This window comes from Geotrypetes seraphini, chromosome 12, assembly GCF_902459505.1.
Source record: "Geotrypetes seraphini chromosome 12, aGeoSer1.1, whole genome shotgun sequence".
NCBI lineage: Eukaryota > Metazoa > Chordata > Amphibia > Gymnophiona > Dermophiidae > Geotrypetes > Geotrypetes seraphini.
In genome coordinates, this window is record NC_047095.1 from 105508966 (window position 1) to 105526180 (window position 17215).

The following is a 17215-nucleotide window of genomic DNA, read 5'->3' on the forward strand; positions in this document are numbered from 1 at the left end:
GGAGAAATCTAACCAAACAATATAAGATCAAACTTAAGGAAAAACGAAAAGCCTACTACTCCGAACTAATTGGCACTAACACACCAGACACTAAAACACAATTCAACCTAGTAAGAAAACTAACTGACACCACACCTTTCCTAGCCACTCAAGGAAACCACCCACCAACAGCCTCCCAACTAGCAGACCACTTCAAATACAAAATACGCACAGTCAGAACCACTTTTAATAGCTCACAGTCCAACCTTGACGAGATACTAATAAACCCCACAATGGAAGAAGCCATAACTGCTGACAGAACCTGGACCAACTTCCCAACAGTACAATGGACTGACTTGGACCGACTCTACAAAAAATACAGCCAAGCCTCATGTGATCTGAATAACTGCCCCTCATATCTACTAATGAATGCTACCCCTAATTTCAAAGCTAACCTAATGCAATGGATACAAATCACACTCAGAGAAGGCCAATTTCCACTAGAACTAGGCGAGATCATAATCACCCCTCTACTGAAAGATCATAAAGGCCCAATTGACTCTCCCTCTAACTATAGACCCATTGCCTCAATCCCATTATAAGTTAAAATAATAGAATGTCTTGTTGTATAATATCTCACAAATTACCTGGAAAACCATAACTTACTCACAATCAGGATTCAGAACAAACCATAGCACAGAGACATTACTAGCAACACTACTGAATACAGCCCGACAACACCTCAGTAAAGGAAGTAGGATACTAATTATCCAACTAGATCTTTCTGCTGCATTTGACCTAGTAGATCACACCATACTACTCCAGATAATAGATGCCATAGGGATCTCAGGTGGGGTATACAACTGGATCCAAGGATTCCTTAAAACAAGAACCTATAGAGTAAAGTCTAATGATCTCAAATAATCCCCATGGTCTAACCCCTGTGGAGTCCCACAAGGGTCACCACTATCACCCATCCTCTTCAATCTATTCATATCCTCCCTTGGTACCACTCTAGATACCCTAAATGTAATATCATTCAGTTGCGCAGACGACATAACCATTCTGCTCCCCTTCGATAACCAAGACCCCCAACTCAACAGGACACCTGGAAACAACTCTGAAAGCAGTGGAAAAATGGATGACAAACCACAAATTGAAGCTTAACTCGGATAAAACAAAATTCTTACTACTTGAAAAGGACAAAAACCCTTCTATAACAGAATTGGTAATAAATGTAACCAAATATCCAATACAGACATCTCTTAAAATCCTTGGAGTATTGATAGATAGATGCTGCTCAATGCAGACTCAAATCAACAAAACAACACAAAAAGCATACTTCACCATGCGTAACCTACGAAAAATAAGAAAATTCTTCAACAAAGAACAATACAGGATCATAGTCCAATCCCTTGTACTAGGACTATTGGACTACTGCAACATCCTCTACCTACCTTGTCCAATAAACTTAAACAACTACAGTCCGTTCAGAACACAGCTCTCAGGCTAATCTATTCACTAGGAATATTTCACCACATCACCAATGCCTACCTAGACTCACACTGGCTACCCATACAAGCCAGAATCCAATTCAAATTATTAATTCAATTATACAAAGTAATAAACGGAACTGCGCCTACCTACCTAAACAATCACCTAAATCGAAACCTTTCACCCAGAATTAGGAAAAAAAAACAAGACACCATTCTCCTACCCAGCACTCAAAAGTACCCAACACAAAAAACTATACAACAGCCTCCTAGCTATTAAAGAAGTGAAATTTGACCCCTCCATATCCAACCTATTGACTACAACAACAGACTATAAAGCATTCCAAAAAGAAATAAAAACACTACTATTCAAAAAACATATTCGGTTAACCTAACCTAACACGAATCCCATCATGCTGGAATCTTCTTCTCTCTGTCACAAAATAACCTGAAACCTCACTATGTAACTTGAAACCAACCACCTTCTAATGTAATGTAATTTCATGGAAATGTCCAACTTTCTTCCAATGTATCTTCGTGGAAATGTCCAGCTATCTTCCAATGTAATGTAACTTCCTGGAAATGCCCAGTTATCTTCCAATGTAATCCGCTTAGAACCGCAAGGTACAAGCGGAATAGAAATCCGTAATGTAATGTAATGTAATCCCCAAGTCTCATAGAGCACAACCGAAAAGGGAATGTGGACATAGATGATGCTTTCCACACTGTGATATTCAGTGTATATCAATCTTTTTTACAATGATCCATTCTCTAACAAATGATTTTACCTTCCAGGGCAAATAATCCAAAAATTTCCTTTCTCTACTCCGTATAGAGTTGTTTTGAAACCCAGATCTGACCATGTTATGCAGTGCGTGTGCCAAAGCATACACAGCATTGTAAACACTATAGCTGCTTCCCAAGTATTTGGTGTTACAATGTGTTCCAAAGAATGTTGCTTCATTGATGACACAAGATCTCCTGATGTTCTTTTGGCAATGGCTGTCACACAGGTTATTCCACCATAATAAAGAAAAATAATCAAGTGGAAACAGTATATAATTTACCTCACGCACAAATTTTGAAAAACTTGGAATATTTTTTTTTGCAACTGTGAATGCCAAAGTGTTGTTCCTTACTCCTTTGTCCAATTCATAACTCAAGATGAAATCCTGTTCATATGTGGTGATCCAGACCTTTTTTGTTAAAATGAAATTATTTACATTTACAAACAGATTGAAGACATAATCCCTACTACAATAAAGAATGATCACATTAGATGATGATGCATTGATTCTCTGATAAAGTTTGGAGATATCAGTTGGTGTGACATTGTCACGATTGAAGACTTCTATAAATTCAAGGCAGCCTTCATTCTGCTCAATCCCTTCCTTTAGGATCTGGACAGCCCTAAGGCTCTTGTCTTCATAACATGCAAGAATACCAACCCATCTCCAGCCAAAATATTTCAGTAACTTGATTATTCCAGCACAGAGGTGCAGCTCACTGGGGACAGCCCGGTAAAAATAAGGAAATTTGACCTTGTCACTCATTAAAAGATTTTGAGAGATGAAACTAATCTGTTGAAAAAGAGGTATTTAAGTGTCATCTTCATCATTGTGCCAAAAGCATTCAAAATCTCATGTATTTAAAGCAATATTTTGTACAGGATAGAAAGCTAAAAAAAAGAAGATGATAAAATCACCTTCCATGAAGTGGTATTACAGCTGGATTGCGCTCTGAATGAGCATTGGTAAACTCAACCATTACTAACCAACAACATCATGATTCTCTTCAGAGACTGAAGACTATTGGAAACTTTCCAGAATAATCTCTGCCATTCTACAAACCTCCTGAGGAGATGCACAACAAAAGACATTTCACCTGGTCTTAGAGTTTCTTTCAGAAACATATTTGCAGAAAGTAATATGGAATTCAGTAATGGTATTTTGCAAAAGTATGTGTTCCGCCAATCAATACTCTATAGAAAGAGATCTAAAGGTTTTGGAGGGTCTTTTACTGCCACATGCATGCATCATTTTTGCTTTGATTCACCTCATCCTATAAAATGATTAATGATGAATCCAGGTCTGCCACAACCTCACCCAGATACAAAGAATAAGTAGAAATTCTTTCATAGAACATAACCAAGAGCTAGTGAGTCAAGCTATTGCTGGAAGTAAATACACAGTAGAACTTTATTAACACAGAACAAGAACAGTGACAGTGTTTTGGATTCATACTTGTATTAGGGGTAAAATTCTTATTTCAGCAATAGGATACCCTTTTATGCAGGCATTGACTTATGCAAATTCAACCCATAACAGTTGATCTATAACCTGCTATGTGACTATTTCATCATATATGGACCTCTGAATCATGATTAAGTTTAACCCTTTATTTGCCATTGTTGCTCAGAAGCAACATACATTTTTATGGCTCTTATGAGAGATCTACATCTCCAAATGCATGTTACTTGGCACTGTTGCTCTGTTTAAACATCAAGTTACATAAAGCAGCCATTTTCACCATCTGCCAACTAAAGGGTTAAATATTTCTATGGTATATACATTAGTTTAGATGTACCAGTTCTGGCTGCTATCTAGATATAAATTCTGAAGCCCAGATTCTGTATATGGCACCCGGTCTCAGAAGCCGACGGGCATCCTATACAGAATCAGGCCTAAGGCTGCCTAAAATAAGCCCGATTCTGTAACTGATGTCCATGTTACAGACACTGGTTACAGAACTGGGTTACTGTAGACATGGCCGCTACATATTGTGGCAAGGGATCTCTCTGCTGCAATAAGTATAGTGGCCATGCGTGCAGATGCCAGTCCCCTCCCCAAATGAATGAGGCAAGAAGGATGCCCAATTCCCCCTGCCCAGAAGACCCCCAATATATCCCAGTGATTGCTAGAAGGAGGGTTCACAACTCTTTCTGCCAGAAGACCCCCCAATATGCCCCCGTGATTGACAGCATCAGGTGCTCAACTCCTCTTGTGTTAAGAGGCCTAAAGCACCTATGTTTCCTGTAGGTGTGATTCTGAACCTGGCACCGATGCATGACTGACATGCGATTGGCGGCCACTTTTAAGGCTGCCACTAATATTGGCACTGGTTACAGAATCCAGCCCTATGTGTTTACACTAGGAGCTTAAATTGAACACAGTAAACATGGGTAATCAATGGTAACATTGATATAATTGTGTCACTGAATTCCTACTCCTCTCATCTTCTCCAGGAATTGACAGTATGTTATTGAATCAGAGAAAAATGAAGGCAGATTAAAACTACATGGCTTATTTATGTTGTTTTCCTATCCATAAAGAAACAAACTAGTAAAGGGACCCACTAGCTACTTCAAAATTCTTTTCATTAGGTGGTGCTCAGATTCCAAGATGGAAATAAAGAGTTCAGTATGGGGACCAAACCCCTATAAAAACTCTTAAGGTATCTATCATTGCACCGTATGAAGAAGATGTTTTAAAGTGCTCACAAGGTGAACTCATAATATGCTCAGAGTCTTTAGAAATACTGAATGAATGTCCAGTCTTTGAATGAATTTCAATATGTAACAGCTTCAAAATATGCAACTATTCAAAAAAGGACTTAGCTGAAGAATACTGAAAGCGTGGATGATTGCTGGGTCCTGACGCGTTTCGCCGCCCTGGCTTCCTCAGAGAACCCGCGGCTTTCAGGCTTGTATTCAAAAACTTGTCCTAAAAGCACAATGCAGATGAATGTGTCAAAACATTGAATACAGAGTCATTATTCACTAATAAGAACCGTTTCCTGAGCTCTCAACGCTAACAGCTGGGTACCTGTGGTGAATCAATAATTTCTCCGTTTCCTATGACGTAAGCGCTCAGCTGAGCGCCCGGTATTTATGCAGGAAGAAATGTCAATCACCTAGTGGAGGAACGCCCACCACTCCACTTCCTTGTTCAAACCCAAGGGTGTCACTGTTTGCCAATGATAAATCCATCGTTGTTCATGCTTCCAAAGCCAAGCCTGATAATTTCCCCCTCTCTTACAGTGGGCCACCTCAAGTACTGTGAACTGTAAATCCTGTAATTGATGTGAGGAAGCTAACCAATGTTGTACTAGGGGGGCATTGACATCCCCCCTCCTGATTTTGCTCAGATGTTCAGTGATACGTGTCTTGATACTCCTGGTGGTGTGACCGATGTACAACAGTTTACAAGGGCATGAAATGAGATAAACAACCCCCTGCGTGTCACAATCTGAATACTGCTGCAAAACATGTTTCTTTGGTAACCTAGGGTGGTGTATACTGGTAATAACCAGTGCATGCGCACATATGGTACAATGTCCACATTTAAAATGTCCCATGGGTTCTTGAATCATAACGTCTGCTGGTGTACTAACAAAGTGGGACGAGGACACAGTATCCCGTATATTTCTTCCCCTAGAAAAAGCAAAAAGGGGGGGTTGGGCAAGACTGGGGTGAACCTGCAACAAGTGCCAATGGGTCATGATGATTTTTTTAATGTGGAATACTTTGTAAGAGTATGGAAGGGTGCACACCATCCTGGATTCAGATTGATCAGTGGAGGGTTGAAGCAGGTAAGTACGATGGGCATAAAGGGCTCTTTTGTATGCCTTTTTGATGATGCCATTGGGATATCCACGGTCTCTGAATCGTTGCCACATATCACCTGAGCGGAGTTTGAATTCTGCCTTGGTGCTGCACAGACGCCGCAATCTTAGAAATTGACCCACGGGTAAATTATTTCTCAGATGGCGGGGGTGGTAACTCTCATAATGTAGAAGAGTATTCCTATCTGTAGATTTGCGATGTATGGTTGTGACAAAAGCCCCGTCTTGTATGGAGATGTGAATGTCCAAAAAGGCTATGTGTGTGTAAGAAGTACTCGCAGTAAATTGGAGATGCGAGTCACAAGTGTTGAGCCACTGTAAAAACTGCTGAAACAATTCCATGGTGTTAGTCCAAATCAAAAAAATATCATCAATGTAGCGCTTCCACACATGTATCTCTGAAGCATATGTAGATGAATAAATGTGTGTGTTTTCAAAGTCAGTGACGTACAGGCATGCAAGAGACGGGGCCATAGTGGCCCCCATGGCAGTACCCTGTATCTGCATGAAAAAATCATTGTCAAACATGAAGTAATTGTACTGCAAGGCAATAGTAGCTATGGTGACTAAAAAATCAATTCTAGCTGGAGACAACTGAAGTGTATCAAGATGTTTACGAACAACCTCAATAGCACTCGTTTGAGGGATGTTGGTATACAACGCCTGTATGTCAAGAGTGACCATGATTGCCCCACAAGGGATGCTTACTGACTCCTGGAGCCACACTAACATAGAGGTTGTATCCTTTATGTATGATTTAGCTTCAGACACTAGAGGTTTTAAATAGAAGTCTACAAAGTCCGACAGAGGCTCCAAAATGGAACCAATGCCAGAAACAATGGGGCGCCCTGGAGGAATGGTTGCATGTTTATGAATTTTAGGGACGAAGTATATCACAGGGATAGTAGGGTAGTTTTGATGTAAAAAACGATACTCCCTGTCCGTGATAGTGCCCTTTTCTAATGCCTGTAAGAGGATGTGGTGAATAAGATCAGAAATGTCTGTGGTGGGGTCGCCAGGTAAAGCTGCATAATACTGTGCATCACTCAGTTGTCTGTGTGCTTCATTAACATAAGCAGCAGTATCCTGTATAACGATGCCACCACCCTTGTCAGCTGAACGAATCACAATGTCCACATCATGGGACAAAGTCCTTAACGAAAGACTCATGTCTGTGGTCAAATTCCGTTTAATATGTGAAGATTGACATTCTAAACTGGCAAGGTCACGCTCGACTAGGTTATAAAAAACCTGCACATGTGGATCTAAGGGCCCGGGCGGGGTCCAGGTCGAGGGTTTGTGTAATCCCATGGGACCGGGGTCATTAGGTTTGTCCTGAAAAAAGAGTTTTAAATTACATTTTCTGATAAGTTTGTACAGACTGATTCTGGTGTCCAAAGGGTTGTAATTTGTGAATGGAACAAAAGACAGCCCTTTGGAGAGAACAGCTGTTTCACTAGCAGTCAGAACTCTGCTGGACAAATTGAAAATATTAATGGCCCCGGTTAGGGTTTCGGAGGGCGTCTTCCCCTGGTGGTCCGAGGGCCTCCTGATTTGTGAGAGGCCGTCCCTTGAAAATTTACTGAAGCAGAACGGGTCTGAACCGGTCCTGACATTGCTGAGCTACTGGAGTCAGAGTTAGGGTCCTCCCCACTTGACCCGCTAGATGTTTGTGCGTAAGTGGTTTTTCTAGGTTGACGGGACCGTTTATTGCGGTCCATCCATGGGTACACGTATCCCCGGATGTAATCTCCCTCATCTCTCTTAAATTTCCCAACCTTAGTTTTTCTAATGTCTGCTCGGAATTCTTCCATCTGTTTTTTTAAATCAGTTATTTTAGTAGAAAAGTCTTCTGGTGGTAATGTGTTTTGCACTAACGTGACTTTTTCTTGGTATTCAGAATGATATGTATTTAATTCTTGTTTAGTTGTGTCTATGATGAGCAGCATTAAATCTTGTGAGCATTTATTCAAAATGGCATTCCATTTTTCCAAAAAACTAACATTGTCAAGAAAGAGACGGGGCTCTGTACGCATACGGAGCCCCCTGGGAATACGTCTAGCTCTGCAGTATTCCGCTAGTGTAGCAGCATGCAATTCTGCCCTGATAGTTCTCTTCTGTAAAAAAGCTAAGTGTTCCCAATCTACTGAGGGGGTGGACACGTCTTCCTGTGTGAAAAGTTTGAAAGAAGACAAGATGTCATCAGCTTGTTGGTCGGTGAAAGAAAACATGGTATCCCAGCCGGTAGACGCCATGTGAAATTCTACCCAGACAATGAAGGTACTGAATCCCAATATAAACAACTGGGTAAATTCAAAAAGCAAAAGGGTTCCTAAATGAACCGTATCAAGAAACAAACTAGTAAAGGGACCCACTAGCTACTTCAAAATTCTTTTCATTAGGTGGTGCTCAGATTCCAAGATGGAAATAAAGAGTTCAGTATGGGGACCAAACCCCTATAAAAACTCTTAAGGTATCTATCATTGCACCGTATGAAGAAGATGTTTTAAAGTGCTCACAAGGTGAACTCATAATATGCTCAGAGTCTTTAGAAATACTGAATGAATGTCCAGTCTTTGAATGAATTTCAATATGTAACAGCTTCAAAATATGCAACTATTCAAAAAAGGACTTAGCTGAAGAATACTGAAAGCGTGGATGATTGCTGGGTCCTGACGCGTTTCGCCGCCCTGGCTTCCTCAGAGAACCCGCGGCTTTCAGGCTTGTATTCAAAAACTTGTCCTAAAAGCACAATGCAGATGAATGTGTCAAAACATTGAATACAGAGTCATTATTCACTAATAAGAACCGTTTCCTGAGCTCTCAACGCTAACAGCTGGGTACCTGTGGTGAATCAATAATTTCTCCGTTTCCTATGACGTAAGCGCTCAGCTGAGCGCCCGGTATTTATGCAGGAAGAAATGTCAATCACCTAGTGGAGGAACGCCCACCACTCCACTTCCTTGTTCAAACCCAAGGGTGTCACTGTTTGCCAATGATAAATCCATCGTTGTTCATGCTTCCAAAGCCAAGCCTGATAATTTCCCCCTCTCTTACAGTAGGCCACCTCAAGTACTGTGAACTGTAAATCCTGTAATTGATGTGAGGAAGCTAACCAATGTTGTACTAGGGGGGCATTGACATCCCCCCTCCTGATTTTGCTCAGATGTTCAGTGATACGTGTCTTGATACTCCTGGTGGTGTGACCGATGTACAACAGTTTACAAGGGCATGAAATGAGATAAACAACCCCCTGCGTGTCACAATCTGAATACTGCTGCAAAACATGTTTCTTTGGTAACCTAGGGTGGTGTATACTGGTAATAACCAGTGCATGCGCACATATGGTACAATGTCCACATTTAAAATGTCCCATGGGTTCTTGAATCATAACGTCTGTTGGTGTACTAACAAAGTGGGACGAGGACACAGTATCCCGTATATTTCTTCCCCTAGAAAAAGCAAAAAGGGGGGGTTGGGCAAGACTGGGGTGAACCTGCAACAAGTGCCAATGGGTCATGATGATTTTTTTAATGTGGAATACTTTGTAAGAGTATGGAAGGGTGCACACCATCCTGGATTCAGATTGATCAGTGGAGGGTTGAAGCAGGTAAGTACGATGGGCATAAAGGGCTCTTTTGTATGCCTTTTTGATGATGCCATTGGGATATCCACGGTCTCTGAATCGTTGCCACATATCACCTGAGCGGAGTTTGAATTCTGCCTTGGTGCTGCACAGACGCCGCAATCTTAGAAATTGACCCACGGGTAAATTATTTCTCAGATGGCGGGGGTGGTAACTCTCATAATGTAGAAGAGTATTCCTATCTGTAGATTTGCGATGTATGGTTGTGACAAAAGCCCCGTCTTGTATGGAGATGTGAATGTCCAAAAAGGCTATGTGTGTGTAAGAAGTACTCGCAGTAAATTGGAGATGCGAGTCACAAGTGTTGAGCCACTGTAAAAACTGCTGAAACAATTCCATGGTGTTAGTCCAAATCAAAAAAATATCATCAATGTAGCGCTTCCACACATGTATCTCTGAAGCATATGTAGATGAATAAATGTGTGTGTTTTCAAAGTCAGTGACGTACAGGCATGCAAGAGACGGGGCCATAGTGGCCCCCATGGCAGTACCCTGTATCTGCATGAAAAAATCATTGTCAAACATGAAGTAATTGTACTGCAAGGCAATAGTAGCTATGGTGACTAAAAAATCAATTCTAGCTGGAGACAACTGAAGTGTATCAAGATGTTTACGAACAACCTCAATAGCACTCGTTTGAGGGATGTTGGTATACAACGCCTGTATGTCAAGAGTGACCATGATTGCCCCACAAGGGATGCTTACTGACTCCTGGAGCCACACTAACATAGAGGTTGTATCCTTTATGTATGATTTAGCTTCAGACACTAGAGGTTTTAAATAGAAGTCTACAAAGTCCGACAGAGGCTCCAAAATGGAACCAATGCCAGAAACAATGGGGCGCCCTGGAGGAATGGTTGCATGTTTATGAATTTTAGGGACGAAGTATATCACAGGGATAGTAGGGTAGTTTTGATGTAAAAAACGATACTCCCTGTCCGTGATAGTGCCCTTTTCTAATGCCTGTAAGAGGATGTGGTGAATAAGATCAGAAATGTCTGTGGTGGGGTCGCCAGGTAAAGCTGCATAATACTGTGCATCACTCAGTTGTCTGTGTGCTTCATTAACATAAGCAGCAGTATCCTGTATAACGATGCCACCACCCTTGTCAGCTGAACGAATCACAATGTCCACATCATGGGACAAAGTCCTTAACGAAAGACTCATGTCTGTGGTCAAATTCCGTTTAATATGTGAAGATTGACATTCTAAACTGGCAAGGTCACGCTCGACTAGGTCTGTACAAACTTATCAGAAAATGTAATTTAAAACTCTTTTTTCAGGACAAACCTAATGACCCCGGTCCCATGGGATTACACAAACCCTCGACCTGGACCCCGCCCGGGCCCTTAGATCCACATGTGCAGGTTTTTTATAACCTAGTCGAGCGTGACCTTGCCAGTTTAGAATGTCAATCTTCACATATTAAACGGAATTTGACCACAGACATGAGTCTTTCGTTAAGGACTTTGTCCCATGATGTGGACATTGTGATTCGTTCAGCTGACAAGGGTGGTGGCATCGTTATACAGGATACTGCTGCTTATGTTAATGAAGCACACAGACAACTGAGTGATGCACAGTATTATGCAGCTTTACCTGGCGACCCCACCACAGACATTTCTGATCTTATTCACCACATCCTCTTACAGGCATTAGAAAAGGGCACTATCACGGACAGGGAGTATCGTTTTTTACATCAAAACTACCCTACTATCCCTGTGATATACTTCGTCCCTAAAATTCATAAACATGCAACCATTCCTCCAGGGCGCCCCATTGTTTCTGGCATTGGTTCCATTTTGGAGCCTCTGTCGGACTTTGTAGACTTCTATTTAAAACCTCTAGTGTCTGAAGCTAAATCATACATAAAGGATACAACCTCTATGTTAGTGTGGCTCCAGGAGTCAGTAAGCATCCCTTGTGGGGCAATCATGGTCACTCTTGACATACAGGCGTTGTATACCAACATCCCTCAAACGAGTGCTATTGAGGTTGTTCGTAAACATCTTGATACACTTCAGTTGTCTCCAGCTAGAATTGATTTTTTAGTCACCATAGCTACTATTGCCTTGCAGTACAATTACTTCATGTTTGACAATGATTTTTTCATGCAGATACAGGGTACTGCCATGGGGGCCACTATGGCCCCGTCTCTTGCATGCCTGTACGTCACTGACTTTGAAAACACACACATTTATTCATCTACATATGCTTCAGAGATACATGTGTGGAAGCGCTACATTGATGATATTTTTTTGATTTGGACTAACACCATGGAATTGTTTCAGCAGTTTTTACAGTGGCTCAACACTTGTGACTCGCATCTCCAATTTACTGCGAGTACTTCTTACACACACATAGCCTTTTTGGACATTCACATCTCCATACAAGACGGGGCTTTTGTCACAACCATACATCGCAAATCTACAGATAGGAATACTCTTCTACATTATGAGAGTTACCACCCCCGCCATCTGAGAAATAATTTACCCGTGGGTCAATTTCTAAGATTGCGGCGTCTGTGCAGCACCAAGGCAGAATTCAAACTCCGCTCAGGTGATATGTGGCAACGATTCAGAGACCGTGGATATCCCAATGGCATCATCAAAAAGGCATACAAAAGAGCCCTTTATGCCCATCGTACTTACCTGCTTCAACCCTCCACTGATCAATCTGAATCCAGGATGGTGTGCACCCTTCCATACTCTTACAAAGTATTCCACATTAAAAAAATCATCATGACCCATTGGCACTTGTTGCAGGTTCACCCCAGTCTTGCCCAACCCCCCCTTTTTGCTTTTTCTAGGGGAAGAAATATACGGGATACTGTGTCCTCGTCCCACTTTGTTAGTACACCAACAGACGTTATGATTCAAGAACCCATGGGACATTTTAAATGTGGACATTGTACCATATGTGCGCATGCACTGGTTATTACCAGTATACACCACCCTAGGTTACCAAAGAAACATGTTTTGCAGCAGTATTCAGATTGTGACACGCAGGGGGTTGTTTATCTCATTTCATGCCCTTGTAAACTGTTGTACATCGGTCACACCACCAGGAGTATCAAGACACGTATCACTGAACATCTGAGCAAAATCAGGAGGGGGGATGTCAATGCCCCCCTAGTACAACATTGGTTAGCTTCCTCACATCAATTACAGGATTTACAGTTCACAGTACTTGAGGTGGCCCACTGTAAGAGAGGGGGAAATTATCAGGCTTGGCTTTGGAAGCATGAACAACGATGGATTTATCATTGGCAAACAGTGACACCCTTGGGTTTGAACAAGGAAGTGGAGTGGTGGGCGTTCCTCCACTAGGTGATTGACATTTCTTCCTGCATAAATACCGGGCGCTCAGCTGAGCGCTTACGTCATAGGAAACGGAGAAATTATTGATTCACCACAGGTACCCAGCTGTTAGCGTTGAGAGCTCAGGAAACGGTTCTTATTAGTGAATAATGACTCTGTATTCAATGTTTTGACACATTCATCTGCATTGTGCTTTTAGGACAAGTTTTTGAATACAAGCCTGAAAGCCGCGGGTTCTCTGAGGAAGCCAGGGCGGCGAAACGCGTCAGGACCCAGCAATCATCCACGCTTTCAGTATTCTTCAGCTAAGTCCTTTTTTGAATAGTTGCATATTTTGAAGCTGTTACATATTGAAATTCATTCAAAGACTGGACATTCATTCAGTATTTCTAAAGACTCTGAGCATATTATGAGTTCACCTTGTGAGCACTTTAAAACATCTTCTTCATACGGTGCAATGATAGATACCTTAAGAGTTTTTATAGGGGTTTGGTCCCCATACTGAACTCTTTATTTCCATCTTGGAATCTGAGCACCACCTAATGAAAAGAATTTTGAAGTAGCTAGTGGGTCCCTTTACTAGTTTGTTTCTTGATACGGTTCATTTAGGAACCCTTTTGCTTTTTGAATTTACCCAGTTGTTTATATTGGTTTTCCTATCCATGTCATTTACTATTCCTTCCTCTCAACTGCTTCAAATTGATCTGGGTAATTTTTTGCATATACTACATTTCATAATCAAGATGAGATATAAGCAATGCATGGATCATGGATGCAAAGCACTCTGCTCAAAAAATTGGTGTATCTAGCAGAATTAAAATAATGGAATATTTTAAATGTATAACAGCAGAAATCTGATGCACAAAGGAAAGCTGACCATCAAATTCCACTTCCAAATACCTAAAATTATCCACAAGCTAAACTGTTGTATCCAACAATATATGAACCTTCAAGGATAGTCTTGCCTACCTGATAACCAACACAATAGTTTTGTCTACATTTTGTACTAGACAAGGACTCAGCAGCCAATTTGATATCATACCCAGACAGTCCTGCAATGGCCTAAAACACTGATTCTTAAACTTGTCCTGTGGGAGCCCCAGCCAGTTGGGTTTTCAATATATCCCTATTGAATATGCATTAGGCAGATTTGCATGCCTTTCACCTCTATCTGTTTCATGCATATTCATTAGGGATATCTTGAAAACTCAACTGGATGTGAGTCCTCCAGGATAGATTTAAGAACTACTGGCCTAAGGTCAACAGCCTTAGGGGAAGTTTTAATACCTGCAATAAGTTCTCCACATAAGTATAGAGGACCTGATTCTATAAATGGTGCCCAGATTATATGAAGAGAGGCATCCTAATCTAGCAACACCTTAGTTCTGCACACAACTTAATTGGTTTTAATTGGTTCAAATAGTGTGGTAATTGATCACACGATTAAAAATTGATTAATAAACATTATTTTAATTATCTTTTTTTTAAAAATAATTTTTCATTTTCAAAAATTACATTGTGTTAAATATTTTCATTCACAGTAAAAATAAATACATCACTTATAAACAATCATTGGTATCCTATATAATAAAGCGCTAGCCGCGCATGCGCACTCAGACCTGCGTGATCTGTATTCCCTGATCCGTGATCCATACGTCCGTGGACAGAGTGCGTATGCGGCGGCCAGATCAGGAAAGCACAGCCAGCGACTGCCCCCTCCCGCCCTCACTCACAGCCAAAACCACCACCGCCAAAGCCTCCTCCTTCTCGCCGGCTCACCAGCGTTTAAATTGAGAAAAGCGCTGTACCGCGCTAAAGCTGGCTTTGCTGTCTTCTGTCCACTGTTGCCCGCCCTCTCTGACTACTTCCTGTTTCCACTAGGGTTGGCCGCAGTGGATAGAAGACGCCGAAGCCAGCAACTGTAACCGCCGATCTCCGTTCTTCCGTGGGGGGGGGTCTGGGAGGAGAGGGATCGCTGCCACTCAGAGCCCCCACCGAGGAGCCCAGCAACTTTCTGCTGCCCGGGACCCGGGAACTTACCGCCCCCCCTCTTCCCTTACCGTGGGCCCGACTGGCGATTTAAGCAGTGTGTCAGCAGTCTTCACACGCTGCTTTGGGCCTTCTACTGCCCTGATTTGCTCCGGACGTGCCAGAGTAAATCAGGGCAGTAGAAGGACCCGAAGCAGCGTGTGAAGACTGCTGACACGCTGCTTAAATCGCCAGTCGGGCCTGCGGTAAGGGAAGGGAAGGGGGGGGACCGCAAAGGACTCAGGCCCGCGTTTGTAGTCACGACTGTGGGAAGGGAAAGAAGGTAGAGGAAACGCTAATGGAGGCACAGGGAACTGGTGTGGGGGGAGGGAAATGGAAGGGGGAGGGAATGCTGCTTTGCACAGACAGACAGAGGGAGGAAGGGAGACAGAAAGACAAGAAGAATGACACAGGGGCAGGTGCACAGAGAACTGGTGTGAGGGGAGGGAAATGGAGGGGGAGGGAATGCTGCTTTGGACAGACAGACAGAGGGAGGAAGGGAGACAGAAAGACAAGAAGAAAGACACAGGGGCAGGTGCACAGGGAACTGGTGTGGGGGGAGGGAATGCTGCTTTGGACAGACAGACAGAGGGAGGAAGGGAGACAGAAAGAAAAGAAGAAAGACATAGGGGCAGGGAGATATACAGAAAGACAAACAGACAAAGGGGGCCAGGGACAGAGACAGACAGAAAGAAAGACAGCGGGAGTCACGTCAGGAGAGGTGCGGGATGCCGCAGAGGGAACTTTTCCAATGGGTACAGCTGGGCGGCTGTCGGGAGACTCTGATCAGGAGCAGAGCAAGGTAAGTGTATCATAGGGATAAGAAGGAGGAGGGGGAGATAAAGGAAGGGACGCCTACTGCTGGACAGGGGGAGAAGGAAAGAGGTGCTGATGGACAGGGGGGGTGAAGAAAAAGGAACGGAGGCCTAATGTTGGACAGGGGGAGAAGGAAGGTGCTGCTGGACAGGGGGGAGGTAAAAAAAGGGAGAAGGGCTGCTGCTGCATAAGGAGAGCTGTGAAGGGTTGGTGGTGGACACAGGGGAGGTAAAAGGAAGGGAGAATAGACAGGGGGAGCAGGCAAGGGGTGGTGATGGACAGCCAAGGAAAAAGAAAGACAGAAAGAAAGCGGCTAAGGAGAGAGAGAGAGAGAAAGAAATAAAGAGAGACACACACACATATATTCTAGCACCCGTTAATGTAATGGGCTATAAGACTAGTATTACATAAATTCTTATCCCTATCCCTCTCCCATCCCTCCCAACCATATACTCCATTATTGTATGATATATGTAATAATAAAATACCCCCCTCCCTATCTCATAAACTGATAAACATAAGGGAAATAATTTTACTTAATCCTGACAATATTTTGTTAATGGTTTCCACACATCCTGAAATTTCTTAAAATATCCCTTTTGTAAAGCAATAAATCTTTCCATTTTATAGATATATGTGATTTGTTGAATGGCAACCCCTGTCATTATTAGTAATAATTTATTGTTATTCGCAGAAATCTGACTTTTTGCTCTCATATCCATACCAAATATCACAGTATCATAGTATAATGCCACTGGGTTCTCTAATAAATTATTAATTTGGTCCCAAATTGATTTCCAAAAATTCATAATATATGGGCAATGAAACAATAAATGATCTAAAGTTCCTGCTTCTAAATGACAATGCCAGCATCTATTAGACAAAGAACTATCTAATTTTTGCAACCTAACAGGGGTCCATAACGCTCTATGTAACAGAAGAAACCAAGTTTGTCTCATAGATGCAGACATCGTACATTTCATCCTCCAAGACCAAATTCGTGGCCATTGAGATGCAGTAATTTCATGCTTAATCTCAATGATCCATATATCTCTTAAACCAGTTTTTAATTTCTTCTTAGTAAATCCACTTAAAACTTTATACCACTGGGCGGCCTGGTGACCCAAGAAGTCTGTCTGAAAACAAAGAAACTCCATACTATAATGATTATTAAGGTTTTTCCAATCAGGGAACCCTGCCTGAATGGCATGCTTCAATTGCATTATTTTAATTATCAATTTAGGCTGTGCAACGATATCAGCACATCAGGCCTTGCGACAGCTAGGTGGAGGCATCCTCTGATGCCTAAC

The 17215-nt window shown here is 42.1% G+C and overlaps 1 protein-coding gene across 1 annotated transcript in view; it reads right to left on the minus strand.

Moving 5' to 3' along the window:
* Window positions 1-17215, minus strand: part of LOC117346231 (vomeronasal type-2 receptor 26-like) — a 53582-nt gene that overhangs the window by 22763 nt on the left and 13604 nt on the right. The window contains exon 3 of the mRNA XM_033915637.1: window positions 2261-3052. Within this exon, the coding sequence (XP_033771528.1) occupies window positions 2261-3052 (792 nt within the window). The remainder of the gene's footprint in view (window positions 1-2260; window positions 3053-17215) is intronic.